At 33.6% G+C, this 20764-nt stretch overlaps 2 protein-coding genes and 1 non-coding gene across 3 annotated transcripts; all 3 read left to right on the forward strand.

Moving 5' to 3' along the window:
* The first annotated feature begins 2275 nt into the window (after positions 1-2275).
* Positions 2276-5144, forward strand: LOC125812271 (uncharacterized). Its single transcript, XM_049491784.1, has 5 exons — positions 2276-2309; positions 2406-3592; positions 3682-3778; positions 3827-4464; positions 4689-5144. The coding sequence occupies exons 1-5, from the start codon at positions 2276-2278 to the stop codon at positions 5142-5144; spliced, it is 2412 nt and encodes an 803-aa protein (XP_049347741.1).
* A 3074-nt stretch (positions 5145-8218) lies between these two features.
* Positions 8219-8290, forward strand: TRNAP-UGG (transfer RNA proline (anticodon UGG)). Its single transcript has one exon. It is a non-coding gene; the product is annotated as a tRNA-Pro (tRNA).
* Positions 8291-14031: 5741 nt separating this feature from the next.
* On the forward strand, positions 14032-20295 carry LOC125812306 (uncharacterized). The gene is made up of 9 exons (XM_049491817.1): positions 14032-14160; positions 14342-14463; positions 14832-15323; positions 15980-18270; positions 18352-18621; positions 18694-18774; positions 19565-19676; positions 19774-19840; positions 20071-20295. The coding sequence occupies exons 2-9, from the start codon at positions 14352-14354 to the stop codon at positions 20165-20167; spliced, it is 3522 nt and encodes a 1173-aa protein (XP_049347774.1). The 5' UTR covers positions 14032-14160; positions 14342-14351; the 3' UTR covers positions 20168-20295.
* Positions 20296-20764: the final 469 nt, after the last annotated feature.

Raw genomic sequence — 20764 nt, forward strand, 5'->3', positions numbered from 1 at the left:
TTTAACAAAGACGCAATTCTTATAGTCCAACCGGTAACCCTACAGATCTAAAACAGAAGAATCAAATTGGGTCTTGATTTTCATTAAAATTTATGGAAAATGGAGAGAAATTTCAAAACCACAACCCAAAAATATAACCAAAAAGCATAAAAAGATAACAAAAAACTGCACATTTCTTAATAATAATACAATATAATCATTTACCCATACAACAACAACACATGCAGAAAAACTTGATTTTTTTTGCTTTGCAAAATAAAGAAGAAGAGAGACAGAGCATCAACTCTCATAGAATGTCTTAAATACACATCAGTTTGACAACATTGCTACGTGTCTCTTCCAAAGCAGTATTAAGACGTATGCAGCCTTTACTGATCAGTTTGGTAGTGTAAATGACCAAAAGACCCTTATTCTTTTATAAAAATGGCAAAAAACAGCCATGTCGAAACTGCTCAAAACTGTCTTTTCTATATAAGTAAAATGCTGGGAAGAAAAAAATCACCGAAGTAATTAAAGATACGTGAGTTAAAATTAAAATGTGTATACAAAAATGTCATGAAATAAGTGAAATGAAGAAAATGTTTTTACCTGAATATTGATGGGATATATTAAAGTTGGGAAAAGGGACGGATTTACCCCCGAACTTTAATAAATGGTAATTATATGCCCTTCGTTATACTTTGTGTCCACATAAGCCCCTTCCGTCCAATTATAGGTACACATATACCCTTCTCACTAACGGACCCCTAATTGCTTACACGTGTCTTATTCCTATTGAACTACCCGTTTAACCCTTTTTTTAACCCATAACCCAACTATCCACCCCATAACCCAATACCCACTCAATTTCCTCTAAAAGGAATCCTAATTAAAACACCCAAATTCGTCCCTTTTCCCTAGTCGGAGGTCACCGTGTATCTCACACACCAAAACCCTAGTCGTCGCCCGTATCCAACTATCCGCCGCGATTCCAATTTGTCTTCATCGATTCCACCTTGTCTTCGTCGAATCTATCATGTGTTCTTCGATTCGACTTGTGTTCATCAAAGGTACCCAAATATCCCATTCGATTTCATAGTTTTCTTGTTTTGTTGTTTTCGATTTGCTTTCATATACAGTAAATAAATTTGTTGTTGCTGTTTTTCGGTAGTTTTCTTGTTGTTTCTTTATTTATTGTGTAAGATATGCATTTTATAGTGAAAATCTTTCTAGGGTTCACTTTCTAGTTATTGGATTAAAGATATGTTTTTTTTTTTTGTTTTAGAGTGAAAATGAAGTACACTTTATAGGGTTTCACTACCAGAAAATGAAGTTCACGTTCCAGTTTTTGTGTTAAAGAAATGTTTTTGTTTGTTTGTATTCATGCCTTTTTGTTGTGGACCTTTAGTTTATGATTTGTTGGTTTAGAAAAGTGTAGTTTCAGATTCCCTCGACTTTGTCTACTTTATTCCACTACTTTATTTTTTGTTGGGATTTTTTGTTTGTATTCATGCCTTTATGTTGTGGACCACTTTGAGTTAATAAGAGATAATGCTTCTTTAATTGTTAATTGTGGACCACTTTGAGTTAATAAGAGATAATACTCAATGTTACTAATTGAAATTCTTAACTCAATGTGACTTAATTAACTAACTTACCTACTTTAATACTAATGTGACTAACTTACTTTATGTGGACAACTTACTTAATCCAAATGTGACTTACTTAACTAATTGACTTACTTAATCTTAATGTGCTTACTAATCCAACTGTGACTTACTTAACTAATATGACTTTCTTAACTTACTCAATGTGACTTAATTAACTAACTTACCTACTTTAATCCTAATGTGACTAACTTACTTTAAGTGACTAACTTACTTAATCCAAATGTGACTTGCTTAAGTAATTGACTTACTTAATCCTAATGTGCTTACTAATCCAAATGTGACTTACTTAACTATTATGACTTTCTTAACTTACTCAATGTGACTTAATTAACTAACTTACTTACTTTAATCCTAATGTGACTTATACTCACTGTTACTTATTTACTAATTAACTTACTTATTTGTGCTTATTAATTGACTTTCTCAACTCAATGTGACTTATTTACTAATGTGACTTATACTCACTATTACTTATACTCAATGTTACTTATTTACTAATTAACTTACTTAGTTATGCTTATTAATTGACTTTCTTAACTCAATGTGACTCAATGTGACTTATTTACTAATGTGACTTATACTCACTGTTACTTATGTTATTTCATAACTCTTTGTAGGTCATTAACATGGTTGAAGTTACCATATACTTTCATCATGGTGGTGAGTGACTAACCAGTCCAGAACCACATTATGATAGAGGATGTGTGACTTATTGGAAAGGGTATGATCCTGACCTAATATCTTTTATTGACTTAGTGAATGAGTACATTAATAAGTTAGGTTTTGCTGGTGTGCAAGAACTTATTGTACTTGCTCCAACTGGGAAATATTTTGAAATAATAGGTGATGAGGGAGTTAGGACCTTAACATCTTTTATCTCTACTGAGTATAAATTTATTCACTTGTTTGCTACTGAAGATTGTGAATTGTCTGTTGATGTAATTGATATTGTCATGCATGATGGGTCATTTCTACTTTCACCAATTGTTAATGAGGGCACAGACTGTAGTGAAAGTGAAGATGACAATAATAATGGAATGGTGTTTAGTTGCTCAGATTATGATACAGATGAATTAGAAAATTTTGTTACTAAAAAAAAGAGGAATATAATTGATGGTTTGCAAGATTATAAGGAGATTGCTAAGGGTATGGCCTTCAAGGACATACCTGAAACAAAACAGTTTTGTAAACTTTATGCTCTAGCTAAGAAGGTAGAACTAGTTGTGTTGAAGAGTGATAAGAAAAGATTGAGGTATACATGTGTTGCTGATGGCTGTCCATTTTTACTTCTTATTTCTGGGGATTTGACCACTCCTGGAGTTAGTGTCAAAACACTTGTAGATCATATAGAGTGTGGAATAGCATATGATAACTCTTTAGTAGATTACTTAACAATAGCCTTGTATTTCAAGGACAAATTGCAAAGTGACCCCAAGTACAAAGTCAAAGAAATGAAGGCTGATTTACATAGAGTTTTTGAGCTAAATGTAAGTGAAGCAAAGTGCAAGAGAGCCAAAAAGGAGATACTGGAGAGTTTAGAAGGTAGATTTGTAGACTCTTACAACAAATTAGAGGGTTATGCTACTGAATTGAGAAGGTGTAATACAGGGTCTGACATTGTGATAGATTTGTCTAAAAAGGCACTATCTAATGGTAAGAGAAAATTTCTTAGGATGTATATCTGCTTCAAGGCAATGAAGTTGGGTTTTAAGTCTGGGTTAAGACCACTTATTGGGTTAGATGGTACATTCCTTAAAGGAAAAACTAAGGGACAGGTATTGTGTGCTGTTGGTCAAGACAGTAATAACTATTTCTACCCTCTAGCTTGGGCTGTGGTAGATAAAGAGACTAAGAGGACTTGGACATGGTTTATGCAACATTTGCAACATTCACTTGAACTTCAAAATGGTGAAAGACTGACATTTATATCAGATATGCAGAAGGTAATATTATACTACTAATTTGTAATTTATTTACCTTTGCTTGATACTGTTTCTTTTATTAATTTTAGTTGTTTTAATTTGATACTTAGGGGTTGCTTGAAGCAATAAGGACAATCTTACCTGAAGCACATCAGAGATATTGTGCAAGGTATATTGAGGCAAATTGGTGCAAAAGATGGGGTAAAGGTGAGCTAAAAAAGTTGCTATGGTAGGCTGCATGGTCATCATTTACAGAGGAGTTTGAGGACCAACTTCAAGAGATCAAGGAAGTTAATGGAGAGGCTGGACAAGATTTAATAGACAAGTATCCTCCCAAAGCATGGTGCAGAGCCTATTTAGATACAGTGTGCAAAAATCAGGCTGTTGACAATAACTTTACTGAATCATTCAATGCCTGGATACTTGAAGCAAGGTACAAGCCAATTATTGGAATGTTGGAAGACATCAGGGTCAAAATAATGGAGAGGTTGGCAGCAAAAGAGGTTGCTGTGAGGAAGTGGAAAGATGATGGATTTAGTCCCAAAAGTGAGTTGTTGTTTATTGAGTATTTGAAGATTTCCAAGGTTTGTAAGGTGAGTGGCAATGGGGATAATGGCTATGAGGTTATTGAAGGTGCAGATAGACACATTGTCAATTTAAGAGAGAAAAAATGCACATGCAAAACATGGGATCTGACTGGAATTCCATGTCCACATGTAATTAAGGCCATGGAGCACAAGAAAATGATACCAATGAAAGAAATTCATTGGTATTTAGTAAGGAGGCAACATTGGCAGTTTACAAACACAAGTTACAACCTGTTAGGGGAGAACCATTCTGAAAATGTGATCCTTTACATGCCATTGAACCACCTGAATTGGTCAAGCTTGTTGGTAGATCTAAGCTTATGAGGGAAAGAGAAAAGGATGAAGTTGTTAAGAGGCAAGGAGTATGGAAGCAAACAAGAAAAGGAAAAGTGATGATATGTAGTAATTGTGGAGAACAAAATCATAATGCAAGAGGATGTGAAAAGGTAATTTTCATTTAATCTTTAATTTCATCAAATAATTATTCTATTTTACTATTTAATTCTATATCTTTTATTATGATTAATAAGGCAAAGCAGGGGAAACAACTTACTAAGAAGCAGGGGAAGCAACTTGCTAAGCAAGGAAAAGAATCTGGCAGGGGGAAAAAGAGGCAGCTTAGGAGAGGTTTAGTTGATGAAGATGAAGCTTCTGAGGAAGACATCAACTGCATAGCCCCACAACCAACACAAGAAAGTCAGTTTGGATATGTTTCTTCTAGCAGCTATTTTCCAGTAGCTGAGGATGATGATGAAGACCCTAGGCTAAGGCCAAGAACAATCTCAGAAGAAGTTTTTCTAACAAGATTGAAAAAGAAACAGAATCCACAAGAACCAATTGGAAGTAGAGTAATAGGCTTCAGAGGTGACAAATTTGGTGTTAGTGAACCTACAAATCTTCCCATAGGACCGACTGTCTTAACTTGGAATGGACAAGGTGCAGTTACTACAAACCAGCTACAAAAGTTGAGGCCAAGAAGGGGATGATGCTATTGTGTTGGTACTGTTTTGTATATGCTGGTGCCTATATTGATGTTAAGGCTAAACTTATATTTTTGCTATGTTTTGTATAGGCTGGTGCCTTAAATGATGTTAAGGCTAAACTTATTTTTTTTGGTATATTTTGTGTAGGCTGGTGCCTTAAATGATGTTTTTGTGATGTTTTGGTTGTACTATAGGCTGATGCCTTTAAGGTTAAAATTGTAGTTTTGGTACTCTATTTTACTTCTATTATTTGTATAGGTTGAGTGTATCAGCTAAAACTAACTGTCGTTTTGTTTATATATGACCAAGTGAATGTTATATATAGTGTCTTGTATCTGTTGGGTTTTGTTGATGTACAATAGTATTTTGATGTGGTATACATTTTTTGAGACCATTTTCTCTGTCAATGGTCGACTGTTGTGGTAAATTTCTTTTCCTTTTGGTTCTATATTGAACTGATAAGTAGATGATGATTTACTCAAAGGTAAATTTATTGACTGTTGCGATAAGATGATGATGGTGATTTAAGAGGGGTATTTGATCGAATCCAAGAGGCATTCCAGAAATTAATGTGTATGCTGTTTGCAGGTTTCCAAAGAAGTCCAATTTGGCAATATTGCCATCCATGTTGAATGGCTTTCCAAGTCCTAGATTTATTAGAGCTAATGGCAGTCACAGAGCTGGTGTTGTGAGTTGAAGAATCACCAAGCAGTCACAGCAAGCAAAGCACGATTTTTAAATTTAAGACTTCATGGATGATGTTAAACCGAGTTTCTGATGTTGTCTGATAAGTAATGGAATTTTTTTTCTCTTAAAAAAAAAAGTTAGTTAGTGATTTTCATGTTGACAGTTTAATAGTGTCTTTGTGCAAGTTTAATAAAACCTGAAAACACGTTTCATAAACAATGGTAAGACAAGCTTTCATTTCATTTTCAGATTCTCTAAATTCAAGGAAAACATAATGGCAATACCAGAAAATTTATCCATCTTCAACATAATGACTAATATAACACAAATAAATACTACAAACTTTAAGGCAAAAGACACAAAATAATGTTCAAAGCCAACACTTGAAATTCACAATACGTTTGAAGCAATAGCTACACTAAATAATGACCAACATTCAAACATAAGATTCACTAATACATAGGAACAGTTGAAATAACTAACACTTGAAACTACAAATACTTGAAATAACTAACACTTGAAACTACAAATACTTGAAATAACTAACCCTTGAAACTACAATTCAACAACATATATTCCTCATGCTTCCAGTTAATCACTTGAAAATTGCAACAACAAATACCACAAACATAGTAAATGACAATATACACAACATGTTCAATTTCAACACTTTAGCTTCCAAATTTCTTGATTTATTCACCTCGAAGTAGTTTAAACTCTCTAAATTCTCCAATTTTTTCCTCAAATTGTCTCTTTCAATCTCATTTAACAACTCTCTCAAATTCTCCATTTTCAACGTAGCAACTTCCAATTTAGACTTCAATAAATTAACTTCAATAGAAGAATTTTCTGAAGAACTGTCTTCCCACCTTCAAAATTTACAATTTTCAATCTAATAAAAATAACAGAGAAGAACTCATAATCACCAAAATACAAGCACAAATCATATTAATTTACATTTAGCGAAAAATGTACCTTAGGTTTTGAACATCTATAAAATCTTCTTCCGGGGTTCAATGAAGTCCTTGAAGTGAAACAACGAGCCAATTCACCACAAAAACAAGTCATTATCATGGAGTTACTAATTGAATCACAAGAACTTTCAGACATGGTTTTAGGTCTGATTTGAGGGAGACGACAGATAGATGAAAAATTGACTACAAAAATATTGAAGAACACACAACAGATTCGACGAAGACAAGGTAGAATCGACGAAGACAAACTGGAATCGCGGCGGATAGTTGGATACGGGCGAGGACTAGGGTTTTGGTGTGTGAGATACGCGGTGACCTCCGACTAAGGAAAAGGGACGAATTTGGGTGTTTTAATTAAGATTCCTTTTAGAGGAAATTGGGTGGGTATTGGGTTATGGGGTGGATAGTTGGGTTATGGGTTAAAAAAAAAGGGTCAAACAGGTAATTCAATAGGAATAAGACACGTGTAAGCAATTAGGGGTCCGTTAGTGAGAGGGGTATATGTGTACCTATAATTGGACGGAAGGGGCTTATGTGGACGCAAAGTATAACGGAGGGTATATATGTACCATTTATTAAAGTTCGGGGGTAAATCCGTCCCTTCTCCCATTAAAGTTTGCTTTCATCTTTCTAAACCTTATAACGAAGAATTTATAATTGAAACGTCATGCAAACAATTATGTTTAGAGTAATAATTATTTTGGTTGTATAAGGATAAAAAGCTCAAAAATAATTATATTCTTGCCAAAGGAAAAGTGTCATGTTACCTTTCTCGATTTTAAAATTTCTTATATATTTCGCTGAAATTTAACTAAAATATCTTATGAAGCTAATAATTTACAAATAATGAATTTAAACATACATGATACAACCAACAAACTCATCCAACCAAATTTCAAATATTATTTATATATCTACACAACAAAGGGTAGAAAGGACATCAAGCTTATTTATGGAGAGGTAAAATATGAAGATGAGGCAAAGAATTAATCATCCATTATCACCACATTGAAGGATATATTAAGAGAATTAATTTGCTTCAAGTGTATGGGAATTGTGTCCATTCCATTCATTCCAATGATCCATGGTGGTGAGTGGACAGGAGATTTTAACATGTTATATTCTATAAAAAATCTTGTTAACAAATGAGAATGTTATGATTCTTATCTCATGGAAAAAGTTTTAAGCAATAATTGTGTCTTTAACCATGTTAATGTCATGTATTAGTTGTACATAATATAATAACAAATATATCAAATAAGGTATTAATAATACACAAAATTAATACATACATTATGTTTTCTAATTCATCCTGACAACCTTGAAAGATATTGTGACCAACCACAAAACAAGATGTGAAGTTCAAATACTTTTTTAGACAACTAAACTACAAAATAGTAATTTAGTAAACAAATTGGGCATTTGGTCTAGTGGTATGATTCTCGCTTTGGGTGCGAGAGGTCCCGAGTTCGATTCTCGGAATGCCCCTTTTTGTCGCCCTCACTAAAAGCTAGGGATGGCAATGGGGTGGATGAGGGGCGGGGCAAATTTTATGTGGGTTTAAACTTAATTTTAATTTTTTATATTTTATAAGAGTGATAAATCTACTAAAATATTTAAGATAGTAAATGAAAATGCTTCAATAAAAAATAATACAATCTCTTACATGTTTCTCAATTGACCTCTAAAAAATAAATTTTTAAGTCATTATCTATTAAATTAATACAACTTAATATAAAATAAATTTATTTTATGAATTTTATTTTTAGTATCAAACTTAACTAGAAAGAAAATATTAAAAAACTATGCGGGGCAAGTTGAAAATGAAATTTTTTTTATGCAAGGTGGACCAGGATGAATTAAAAAATTTGCAGGTTAAACTCAATTCGTCTCACCCCACACCGCACCGCCTCATTGCCCTCCCTACTAAAAACCTTATTTCTTTGCAGGATTTTGGACCTACAATATAAGTTTATGAAAAGAAATATATGTTTATGTTTTATTAAAACAAACCTTTATTCATAACTCATTTGGGTGAACATGTAAAAGCTGTGGCGTTTTAATTAAAAAAAAAGCCTTTATTCACCTATTGAATAAGAATATATTTTACAAATTTCAAATGCATAGGTTGTTTAATAGTGGGATATTTCTCCTATATATTTCATTATAAATATAAATACTACTATTAATTTTTACATTTCAAATGACATATTTGAAAATTTGGCATGGTTATGGGCTTATGGTTGTAGGCTCTAGCCGAAAACACTTCTTCTTGGTTGATCATTATTGGAAAAATTACATAACTAAACGTCTTTTATTTAATAATTATCACTTTTAAGTATACTTTTAATTTATTACTATTTTTGTCAACTTTTAGCAATACTTACTTAAAATAATTTTGTTCCTTTAAACTTAACAAAAAGTGTTGTCATTCGCAACTTTTAGCAATATTGTCATTCAGCCAAATTGTTATATATGGTTAAAAGAATAATGTTGACAAATGTCGTAAATATTTTTTAAAAAGTGTACACGTAAGTGATTTTCCCTTAATTATTTTGGGCAAAGTTCAAAATTTTCATATATTTGAGGCTAATTACATCTTATTCTGAAAGTTTGCTCAATTAAAAAAATACCTTATTTTTCATCGCTCGCGGATACATTCCTCTATTGTCAGATACATTGCAAATGATACATTGCTTAAGATTTTGTTGCGTCAGATACATTTCTCTATTATCGGATACATTGGTCTCTACTCTGTTGTTGGACACATTGGTCTCTAGATACATAGCCTTTCAGATAAATAACAGTAGGTGTATGTATTGGGTACTAAAATATAATGAAATTTGTCATAATTGTGTATCAGATACATAACTATGAACATGATTCATAATTAGAGGGATGTATCTGAGATTATGAGGGAGTGAGAGGGAGTGTGAGAGAGAGAGAGAAGGAAAAAAGGATTTTTGTAATTTATTTAAATGGTAGGAAATTTTAGAGATTATGATATCTTAAATTGTGTATTTATGTAAAATTTTCAATTATTTTGTGATTAATATGTGTGTGCCCACGGATATAAATTGAAGTTATTTTAGATTTTATATGAGTAATTTGGAGTTAAAACACTGTTTGCAACAAATTATAAACGTATGAAAAATAAATCAATCACAAGCGAAATCTGAAGAAACAAGAATATTTTAGTGATAAATCAATATGGATTTAATTTTGTTTCTCCCTTGATTCTTCTCTCTTAAGATTTATCCATCATTCCGCGACTGTTAGTGGCGTATCTTTCGAACTAGGATGATTTGAATTTGATCTCTCTTTGTGAATATTTCATGAATTTTCGGAATATTCGAGATGTCTCTTCAAGGGAATATATTACCTTTTATATAGACATGAGTTAGGGTTTAGGGTTGAGTAGCCTTCAATAATCTTAACTGGAATCAAATACATCTTGTAGAGTCTCAACTAGAATTGAACGTGTCTTGTAGAGTCCCACAAAATTTTAATGTCTACAAACATATTTTGTTGTTTTTCGAATTCTTGAAAAATTTGGAAGTCAACTTCAGGTTGAATACATGAATGAAGTTGAACCAAATTTTTATGGCCAAATGTGATTTTCGAAGTTCAACTCTAAAAAAAAGTGAAAAAAAATTATGATCAAACGCCTCCATAGATTACTCCCTCAATTTCATATTAGTTATCTACGCTACTAAAAAAAATCGACAAGAATAATATATCAGTGTATTCCCCACAAAGTGAGGTGAGAAGTTTTAACATGCCTAATTTCTTTGCATGATTTTGGACACCCTACTTCTATTAAACTATTACTTCCTCGATTCCATAGTAGTTGTTTACATTATTAAAAATTAACAATAGCATACGCATTGTATTCTCATAATGTGGGATCTGAAAGACTAGAATATACACATACTTTACAGCCTCTACCTCAAAGGTGAGGTAAAAATATTATTTTCGATAAATCATTAAATCAAGACAAAACAAATCAGAGAAAAGTGTAATGGGGTATAAGAGATAATAGGTAGAGACAAAACAACATGTAGTAACATAACAACACTACAATAAAATATTACTACAATTGAACAACATGAGACCACAAATATCAACAAAAATTGAAAAACAAGTGACTACAAGCGTAGCACGTCGAGTAAAGGAAACTAGACAATATACTCCTACCTACTAGCATGAATGCACTCAAACTTACTAACCTTCTAACATAATCACATCCTCCACACATACCTATCTAAGGCCATGTCCTCGGTTAGATGCAACTGCATCATGTTCTGTCTAATCACCTCTCTCCAATTCTTCTTCTCTCCCCCCTGCTTTTTATGAATTCATCCACACTAGGTCATACATGCATCTCCTCATCACATGCTTGAGTCATCTCAACCTTGCTTCCTGCATCTTATCTTCCACCGAAGTCACTTTCACCTTGTCTTGGATATCCTCATTTTTTCTCTCTCCTAGAAAATATACACATCCATCACAAATATCCTCATCTCTAACACCTTCATCTTCTAAATGTGTAGGCTAGAGAAGCGGTAGACTTCACACTAACTCAACCATGGAGAATTCTTGCAATTACGAAAACTACAACATTCTTTGGTGAACATACACTTTTGTCAATTCATTTTATATATAACTTCAATTTCAAAATTAAGGAAACGGGTGAAAAGTCGGGTAAATCCAATTTAATCGATAAATCTACCTCAGGAGTAAGGTGCTCTGTTGTAGCCACTTTTGTACCTATATTGGCTTAAGCAGCCGAAATAATATTGATACTGGGAGATTGGGGATTGGTTTAAACACTCAAGGAGTTTTAATTGGCAACACATTTTGCTTCATACAATATAGCTGACTATCCACCACTTGTAGAACTTGTCTTTATGTTTATAGGGTACCTTCCTATCACACAAGACTTCGGATGCGAACCGCTATTTCATCAACGCTACACCAATACGCTAACAGACATCCTTGTCTATCTATCCATTTTTCCTAGATCTATAATTGATCCAAGATACTTGAAACTATCTTTCTTTTGAATAATTTGTGTATCAAGTCTCACTTCCACGTCATCCTCATACATCACCTTACTTAACTTGCACCCCAAGTATTGGTCTACATTACTAAAAATAGTTATCCTAAGTTACTTGTCAATTTATAAAATCAAGCTAGAATTAATTACATGTTCATATTTATTCTTATATTAATTCTCTAAAAATGTAACAAGTTTACAAAGTTTCAAAAAAAATTTCTTAATGGGTAAATTTGTAAAACTCCATTTTAATTTCATAAGGATGATATAAAAGAGAAAGTGAACCACTAAGAGGCAGTAATTGTGTACGATTATTGATTTTCCTTTCACATTAATATTCACTTGCCTATTTTATAAACTTCTAACTAAAAAGAAAATCCAGCAATATTTTCTCACTTTATTGGCCGCAATAAAGATACTTATAATAATGCGTGCATTTCCAGCTCCTTTTTTTTTCTTAAAAGAAAGTCAGGGTATACATTATATTAGTACAATTTCAAATATGTAAATTTTACTGATTTTATATGAAAAATAAAAAATTTCTCCCTTCTTTTTTATGTTTGGTTGGTCAGAATGTCTTAAAAATATGATCTTTATAGAAAAATAAGTTCTTTAAAAATGAAGAAAATGACTTCTCTAATAAATATAGTGAAAACAAGTTACATAAGTAAGCTTTCAACTCCTCCCAGTCACTCAATTCCCCCAACCCACACCCTTTGACGATCCCAAATCTGCCACTCCGAATGCCCACTCCCCACCTCACCACTTCCATTTAATTTTGCTAGATAAGATATAAATATCTATAGAATAATATTTTTATGCTTACTTACCAAACATTAAAATATAAGTAAGAAATCCATTTTGCTTTTCAATAATCATTTTTCGTGAATAATATTTTTCTTTCTACCAAACATACCTCCCTCAAAACAATGTTTTTACCAAATGCTTTTCCTTGAGTTGAGGCAACACAGTTCGTCCCAATTCATATAGTGATATTCGGATTTGAAGAGTTAAAACACATATTTTATTGTAATTTATATATATATATGATAAATATTTTAATTTTAAAAAAATATTAAAATAAAATTTAATCCTAAAATTTTGAACTACTATTACTTATAAATTGAGGTAGAAAAAATAATAAAAAGTTATTACTCTATTTTCTATATTAGAAGAGCGAATGCTACAGCTTAGGTCAAAGTCAAACGGTCAATTGATCGATTTGTCCTTCTATTTCATTTTTTTTAAATTTATATTTAGTATTTTCTCTGCTTTAATTTATTTTCCTTACTTTACTTTTTAGTATATTATGTATTTAAAAATTATTAAAAAGATAGTATTGTAAAGTATAATAATTAATAACTTAAAATAGTTTTAAAATATATTAAAATTTTGTTTGACTTTCGAAATTTTAGTTATGTCACATAAATTGAAACATAGAGAGTTACACTTATATAGAGAAGCCAATGTTGAGCAACTTAAGATCAGTCAATCAATTAATCAATTTTCCCTTCTACTTCAACTTTCTCTATTTATATTTAGTAATTTTTCTATTTTAATTTATTTGTATTATTTTCCTTTTTAGTATGTTCTATATTTTAAAAATTCAACTATAAATTATAATAATTAACAAGTTTAAATATTTTTAAACATATTAAGATTGATATTGACTTTTTCGAAATTTCAGATGTACAACTATAAAATTGAGACAAAGGAAGTTACATATATATTAATAGAGAAGAAAATGTGAGCAGGTTTAGGTGAGTTGATGATAATTAATAGTTATAATATATTAAAATTTTGATTTGACTTTCAGAATTTTACATGTATCATATAAATTGAGATAAAAAGAGTAACATATATTAGTTTAAAATTATATAAATAATCTTGTAGAAGGGATCACAATAATTAACAACTTAAAATATTTTAAAATTATATAAAAAAAATAATTTACTCTTCTGATTTTATCCGTGTCATATAAAATTGAAACAAATAAAATAGCATATATTGGATTTGTACTTGCACATACTCATATGTAGTACAAATAATAATTTCTAAATAAAATGCTATATTATTTTATACAATTTGATTTTTTTATAAAAAGAGTAGACATTCTCGAGTAGAAAATATAAAAATGGGCTAAAATTTCCCTCCAAATCAAAAGGTATTTTCCACATCTCCCTACTTTCCCTCCTTTAAACTGTAACCCTATACTCGCCCCCCCTTAACCCCACGCGCTCACCTTCTCCGGCGGCTTTCTCCGACGGCTTTCTCTGACGTTCTGATTCGATTCGATGCTGTTAGTATTTTTTCACATTTTTTTATTTGCGTCGGAAAAGTTTTTATCCTATTGCTGTACTGTGCTTTAAAGGCATAATCTTTTTACTTTCAGATTCAAAATCATCAACGTTTTGATTCGGCTTGCTCTTAATTTCATTGTGTATTATGACATTGTTGTGATTATTGTAATGTTATTGCAGATGAATTAAAATGGTTGGCGGCGGTAGAAAGAACGCGAACAAGTGTTACCCGGAAAAGGATACTTCAATTTTTGACGATACACAGACAGTGGACACTCAAATTTCACCCGAGACATTACCAGGCAAGTTTTTTTTTTTGGATTTTGGTAGTGTAAGAGTTTCACTTTGAAGTTAACTTGTTTAGGAAAAAGAGAAGTTTGAGTCTTTTACTAACGAAAAATATCACACTGCGAAAAGGAACGTTTATAGGCTGTCTAAATTGCTCTCACTCAGTTGCCTTGATTGTTATGGTCAGTGTTTAGTTAACTGCTAAAGAATGAAAGAGGACTTATGCTCAAGTTTGGATTTTTACTTCATTGAAAAAAGTTATTTTATTTAAGTGTACTGTTAACACTGTGATACCATTCTTCAGAGGGAATTTTCAAGCAAGACCACTAAATGAGATTGGAATTTTCTCTCCCTAACAATACAATTTGTTTTATATTTAAAGGTGAGGATGATGAGTTGTACAATGACCAAAATATGGCTCTTGCTGATGACGATCTTTTCTTCAATGATGCCTTTGAGACCCAATTAGTAAATCTCTGCGGTGAAAACCAGATTTTGGATATTGGTGGTGAAACACAAGTGGTGGATTTCGGTGCTGAAACACAACTTGTGGATTTCGGTGCTGAAACTCAACAGGTGGATTTAGGTGGTGAAACTCAACAGGTGGATTTAGTTGGTGAAACCCAATTGGTTGATGATCATGATGGTCTACAAAGTAAACGCATCCAGACTTTTGAAAATTGCAATATCGAAGTTGCCGTAGATAGTGATACTGAAGGAAGTGATGGAACTGAGGTCTTGTGTGATACTCAAGAGTTATCAGATGATGATTCAATGGAACACAGCTACAGCTCAATTGACCAGATGAAGTTGCCTAAAAGCAGCAACTCCAACACAAGTGAGAGGAGTTCAATTGCACAATCAGATGTTCAGAGTAATGATAAGCATCTTTCAGGTGAATTGGTTTTACTATCACGAGATGATTGATTTTGATTAAGTTCCAATGCTATACATGTAGGCTAAAGTTATCATATTAGCTTCTTTTTTTCCTTTTTAAGTATCTAGGATCTAAATGGAACAATACCTGAGCAAAAGGTTTTCCTTTCTTTATCCATACCTTAATTTAAGCAACTAATCCAAATCTTCTTCTACAAGTGTAAAGTTGGACGAGACATTTTGCGTCATCCAGTTTTTAGAATTCACAGTAAATAGGCCTCTTCACTTTGCCTGATCTGTATAACCTTTGCCAGTGTATCAACAATCTTGCATTTTGATATCACTGTTAGTATGACATTGCTGACTTTGGTTTTTATACTATGCGACTACAGTTGGTCATTTCTGCTTTGTCCAGAAAAAGTTTTGCTATTGAAAGAGAGGCTTGGCTTCACTTTCGCTGCTTTATGTTGTAGACTCTAGATTTCTCTTCTCCTATTCGCTACATGGAAGTGCTTAATATACTCTTCATTGTTAGTACTTTTAGGTGGTTGATGGATTCCTTTTCTGTTCTCAACTTTTATATTCTGTCCATATTCGTTATAGAACAAATTTGCTTCAGAATTTTGGATCTCTGACATTTATGTATTTTTTCAGGATCTTTGCAAAGAGGGTTTACTTCAATCCGTGCTGCATCTATCAGGGCTTCTGGTTTGGCTGCTTATGACATGAGCCGTAAAGGGACAAAAGGAAGTACATGGTCTATTAAGAGTGACAATCCTCTGGAGCAGGAAGGTGCAGACCATAATGGAACATCCGTGGTTGGACCTCAATCTGAAGTCAGGAAAGAGCTTAACCTGAATGCTTGTGAGGAGTACGATGAACAATTGAAGGAAGTAGGTAATGAAAACCGGTGTAAGGTTGGTAGTTCAGCTGCGAGGAAACTTTTCAGAGATGAGATACTTATTGAAAAAACGCCAGAAGATGGAAAGTATGATATTCAGAAGACAGAGGTCTTGCCTCAGTTGGACTCTGATAATGTATTGGCAGGTTTAAGTTATCTAGATTCTCAAGAACCCGGAGAGGAAACTCAGGCCAATGCACTAGAAGCTGTTGACAAGTTTCTTAACCTCAATCCTTTTGATTTTGATCAACATATTGACTTTGGGAAGTCCTCCAGTGGAAAATCAAAATGTGTCTCTGCTGCAAACGGGGCAAAACATTTAGCTCGGAGAGCAGCTGGAATAGCTGATGCAGAAGGTGGGATTTTTGATTGGGATGACAATCGCGAAGATGAAGGAGGTGGAGAGTTTTTTCAGAAGAAAAAGGAACTTCTTTTTGGCAGGACACCTGCTACTGAACCTCTGAAGCGTGGTTCACTTGTCCCCTTAAGACGGGGAGATAAAAGTTGTGGAGAAAAGGAAAAGCATCTGTTGAACAGCAAAAAGTTTAAGGGTTCCCCCTGTTCTGATTCAAAGTTCATGTCAAGTAAAGCGAGAGTTAAAAGTGAGCTATTAAAGTCTAGATCTAGAAAGAAGTTTGTTGAGGAGCTGGATGAACAATTCACTGTGGGGGCTGGTGATGGAATGGTTGATAATGGTAATGGAGACAATGTTCCAGACTTGCTAAATGTTGGTTTAGATACTCAAATGGCTGCTGAAGCTATGGAAACATTATGCTTCGGAGTTCCTGTGCTGGAAAATGATTGTAGCAATGAGAAGAAAGGTGATAAGACATTGAGGAACAGTTTCTGCAAAGGTCGAGTTGATGATGAGAGTCTGTTAAAGCAAAGGTCCTCCAAGAAAAAAGTACGATCTTCTGACACTCGACCTGCTACACGATTGTCGGTGCAGAAGGATGCCAAATTAGTTGAAGTGCACTGTAGAGAAACAGTGAAGCAACAGAAAAGTAGCAAGAAGCAAGGCAATGATGAACAAGGAGCCAGATTGAGAATGATCAAGGCAAATATGACGAAATCCCATGCTTCAAGGGGAAAAGAAGAAGAGTTGGGACAAGAAGAAAGACCACCAAAAGAAAGCAGAGGTTCCATGTCTGTCAAGAATTGTCATTTGCAACAGCAGCATGGCTCATTTACACCTGTAGCTCATCGAACTAGGCACAACCGGGCAGAAAGTCAACCAAAAAGTCGTCTGTCTGCTGCTGCCACTTCAAATAGAAGTGGGACTGATGGAGATGCTTGTGAGACTTTGATGGATCATGGTACATTCGTTGCCAGTCATACTGCCAATCTCCAAAATATGAAATCAATGTGGGGCGACCTTTGTGCTGTAGACCATCCCAAAGGAAAAAGAAGTCATCGAAAGATACCTGCCATGGGGCAAGAGGCCACTACTCAATCTTGTAGAAGGTCAAAAAGATTAAGTGGTGACCAGACAAGTACTTCAATTGATGTCAGTGCAAAAAAGAGAAAGTGTTCACCTGAAACTCCCTCTGGTATTGCATCCTCAGGAAGAGGGTCTCAGAAGAAGCTATCAAATGAAGGCATAAATAAAGGACATCCGGAGGGTACCAACATTAATGATGCTTTTGCTGATGGAAATACAAAAGCACTTCGATATAAGTCGCCAGAAGATTCTAATAGGAAAGCTGATGTAGGGACAAAACAATCTGTAGATGAAGCACATGGAGCAGAATCTTCAACAGGAGACCAGTGTAAAGCGCCAGCTTCAGCATGCACCACTCCCACCAATTCAAAAATCCTGAAGAGTTCTGTGTCACCTATATGTATGGGTGATGAGTATCAAAAGCAATCGTGCAGGAAGAATATGTCAAGGTCCGCTCTTTTGAGAGAAATAATTTCCTTACATACTACTGGAACGCAAGTTGACTCCACCTTAAAAGATTCCAGGAAGAGGCGAGAAATGACTAATGTTCGAGTCTTGTTCAGTCAGCACCTTGATCCAGATATAATCAAACAGCAAAAAAAGGTAATTTGGATATGAATTTACCTTGTTTGTGCTAAAATTCTATGTTTTCAACTGGAATCACCTTGTCATCTCTTTCTCCAGATATTAGCACGGTTAGGGGCCTCAAGTGCGTCATCTATGTCCGATGCCACTCATTTTATGGCTGATGAATTTGTTCGCACTAGAAATATGCTAGAAGCTATTGCTGCAGGGAAATCTGTGGTGACACATCTATGGCTTGAGTGTTGTGGACAAGCGAGCTGTCTTATCGATGAGAAAAATTATATACTGAGAGATGCAAGAAAAGAAAAAGAGTTTGGCTTCAGCATGCCAGTTTCATTAGCACGAGCATGCCAACATCCCATTTTACAGGTAAAGATGCAGCCTTTGGTGGCTATTAGATGCAGCTGTAATGCTTGTTTTTCTCATAGTACTTGTTTTCAGGGATATAAAGTTTTTATCACTCCGAATACAAAGCCTGGTAAAGAAATATTGGCAAGTTTGGTTAAGGCAGTTCATGGTTTGGTGAGTACCTCTACTCTTTACCACTCATTTCACTTTGTGATTCAGCCATTTTAGACAAGGCATTCTATATACTCATCCACTAACCTGAATGATCTTTGATGCTGGAATTTGGTAGTATACCGAGTTCCTCTTTGAAATAAAAAATGGTCTGAGTCAAGTCCAAAGCAAGTGATTTAAAATGTTCAGTCTGTGTTCTCATAGATTTGTACCTTTGTGAATACCTGATATAGAACTAATTTTTATTAGAATGGTAAGGAGGATATGATAGACTAGGAATCTGCTCTAAATGCAACATGCTTAGTTATGATAGATCAGGACCAGCTTCAATAAATATGTTGGATATCATATATATGTGAGGTGTGCTCAAGATGATGTCCATGGTAAGGTGATAAATGTCGATGTGATGATCATTAGTTGGACCTTTTTGAATATAAAAATCATTAGTTTGACTTACAGTAGCTGAAGCAAATACCTATGACCAATTTTGTTGAAAGTTTCTTTATAGGGAAAACAAATGGTTAGGAGTATAATCCAAACTAAAGTTGGATGGATTTGAATTCTTGAAACTCTTACCGTATGGTTATTTGTAGAAGTACACCAAACATCTTGGGCATCCAATAAATTGAAGTTAGTGTTTACCAGCATGTCTTGTCTTTCTTGTTATAACATCATCCATGTAAGAATTTCATAATCAATCTGTAAATTTGCAGGCAGACCTCTCTCCATAATTGTATGTGTTTGATTGATATTTTTTCCCTCCTTGTTAACACCTGTTCGAAATGTTTTTCAGGCAGTTGAACGACTTTGTAGATCTGCTATGAAAGAGGAAGTTATTCCTGACAATCTTCTAGTTTTATCGTGTGAAGAAGACTATGAAGTTTGCATCCCCTTCCTTGAGAAAGGTGAATTTCTTATTCTTTTGCCTAGTATAGTTCTTAACAAGAAGTTATAGTAGTATTAAATTTGAATAATCATGCAAATCCCTCGTTACATTTACAGGATCAACAGTGTATAGTTCGGAACTGCTGCTGAATGGCATAGTCACTCAGAGACTAGATTTTGACAGGTGGTTTCTTAATTTCAACAGCATCTACACTTCTTATGATACTAATGACAAGTCCTTGTATTTTGGGATGTGAATGTATGAAAAGTTCATTCTAAAATCTGATTACCATTTGCATAAGATCAAAACGAGACTCGTAAATTCTAATCTAATCTTCTTATAAGTGGTCCGTCATAATATTGCACCATCTGATCCCACTTATCCTTTTGTAACCGGCTATATTTTTGTTGCAGGTACCATCTTTTCGCAGATCATGTTAAGAGAACTCGTTCAACAATATGGGTGAAGAAAAATAACAATCAATACCTTGCTGTTGCAAAATGCAAATGAGGTTTAGTTGCCTCTTAGAGTGTTGTTGCCTACTAATTCGTTTTAGGGGCATGTGTATTATAAGTGTAGGTATCTGTAAATATAGTTTGTCTCTAATGTATAGTGATCAAGTTTAATCTAGGATCCTCACCCCCCCCCCCCCCCTCCCCACCCAAAAGTTCTGTTGGATCTTGAAAACTGTCGTCAGAATCAGACTAATAATGAAACATCCAAAAAGAGAATTCTAGTCAGATGATTTTTCATCCACTTTGATTCAAATGCCATTCGATCACTAGTTTGTTGCTTAGGAGTTTGGGCATATTCAGTGTGCTCTGATAATGACCAGCATTGCAAGCTATTCAAATCACATGTTTAAACTATTGCAGTGACCTATTACACCTAATTTTATTCAAAGTGATATTATTACCTTCTTAGAAGGTGGCATGGTAGAGAAAGTGTCTTCACCTTTTTTAAGGCGTGTGAGAAGAAGAGAATATATATTAAAATGACAAATTTGAACACATGACACTATTTTATTGGTTATTATATAATTAAGTATTATAATTTCTAATATATTAATTATGTCAAAAAAAATTATTTTTACCTTTTTATTAGTGG

This window comes from Solanum verrucosum, unplaced genomic scaffold, assembly GCF_900185275.1.
Source record: "Solanum verrucosum unplaced genomic scaffold, falcon-dt-bn FXZP01000115.1, whole genome shotgun sequence".
NCBI classification, from domain to species: Eukaryota; Viridiplantae; Streptophyta; class Magnoliopsida; order Solanales; family Solanaceae; genus Solanum; species Solanum verrucosum.

Excerpts from the sequence above, each read along its gene's own strand:
- LOC125812271 (XM_049491784.1), top strand. The coding sequence starts at position 2,276 with ATGGTTGAAGTTACCATATACTTTCATCATGGTG. Across the intron at positions 3,779-3,826 it reads GTGCAAAAGATGGGGTAAAG|AGGAGTTTGAGGACCAACTT; the intron begins GTGAGCTAAAAA and ends CATCATTTACAG. Across the intron at positions 4,465-4,688 it reads TGAATTGGTCAAGCTTGTTG|GCAAAGCAGGGGAAACAACT; the intron begins GTAGATCTAAGC and ends ATGATTAATAAG.
- LOC125812306 (XM_049491817.1), top strand. The coding sequence starts at position 14,352 with ATGGTTGGCGGCGGTAGAAAGAACGCGAACAAGTGTTACCCGGAAAAG. Across the intron at positions 15,324-15,979 it reads TGCACAATCAGATGTTCAGA|GATCTTTGCAAAGAGGGTTT; the intron begins GTAATGATAAGC and ends GTATTTTTTCAG. Across the intron at positions 18,271-18,351 it reads TAATCAAACAGCAAAAAAAG|ATATTAGCACGGTTAGGGGC; the intron begins GTAATTTGGATA and ends CTCTTTCTCCAG.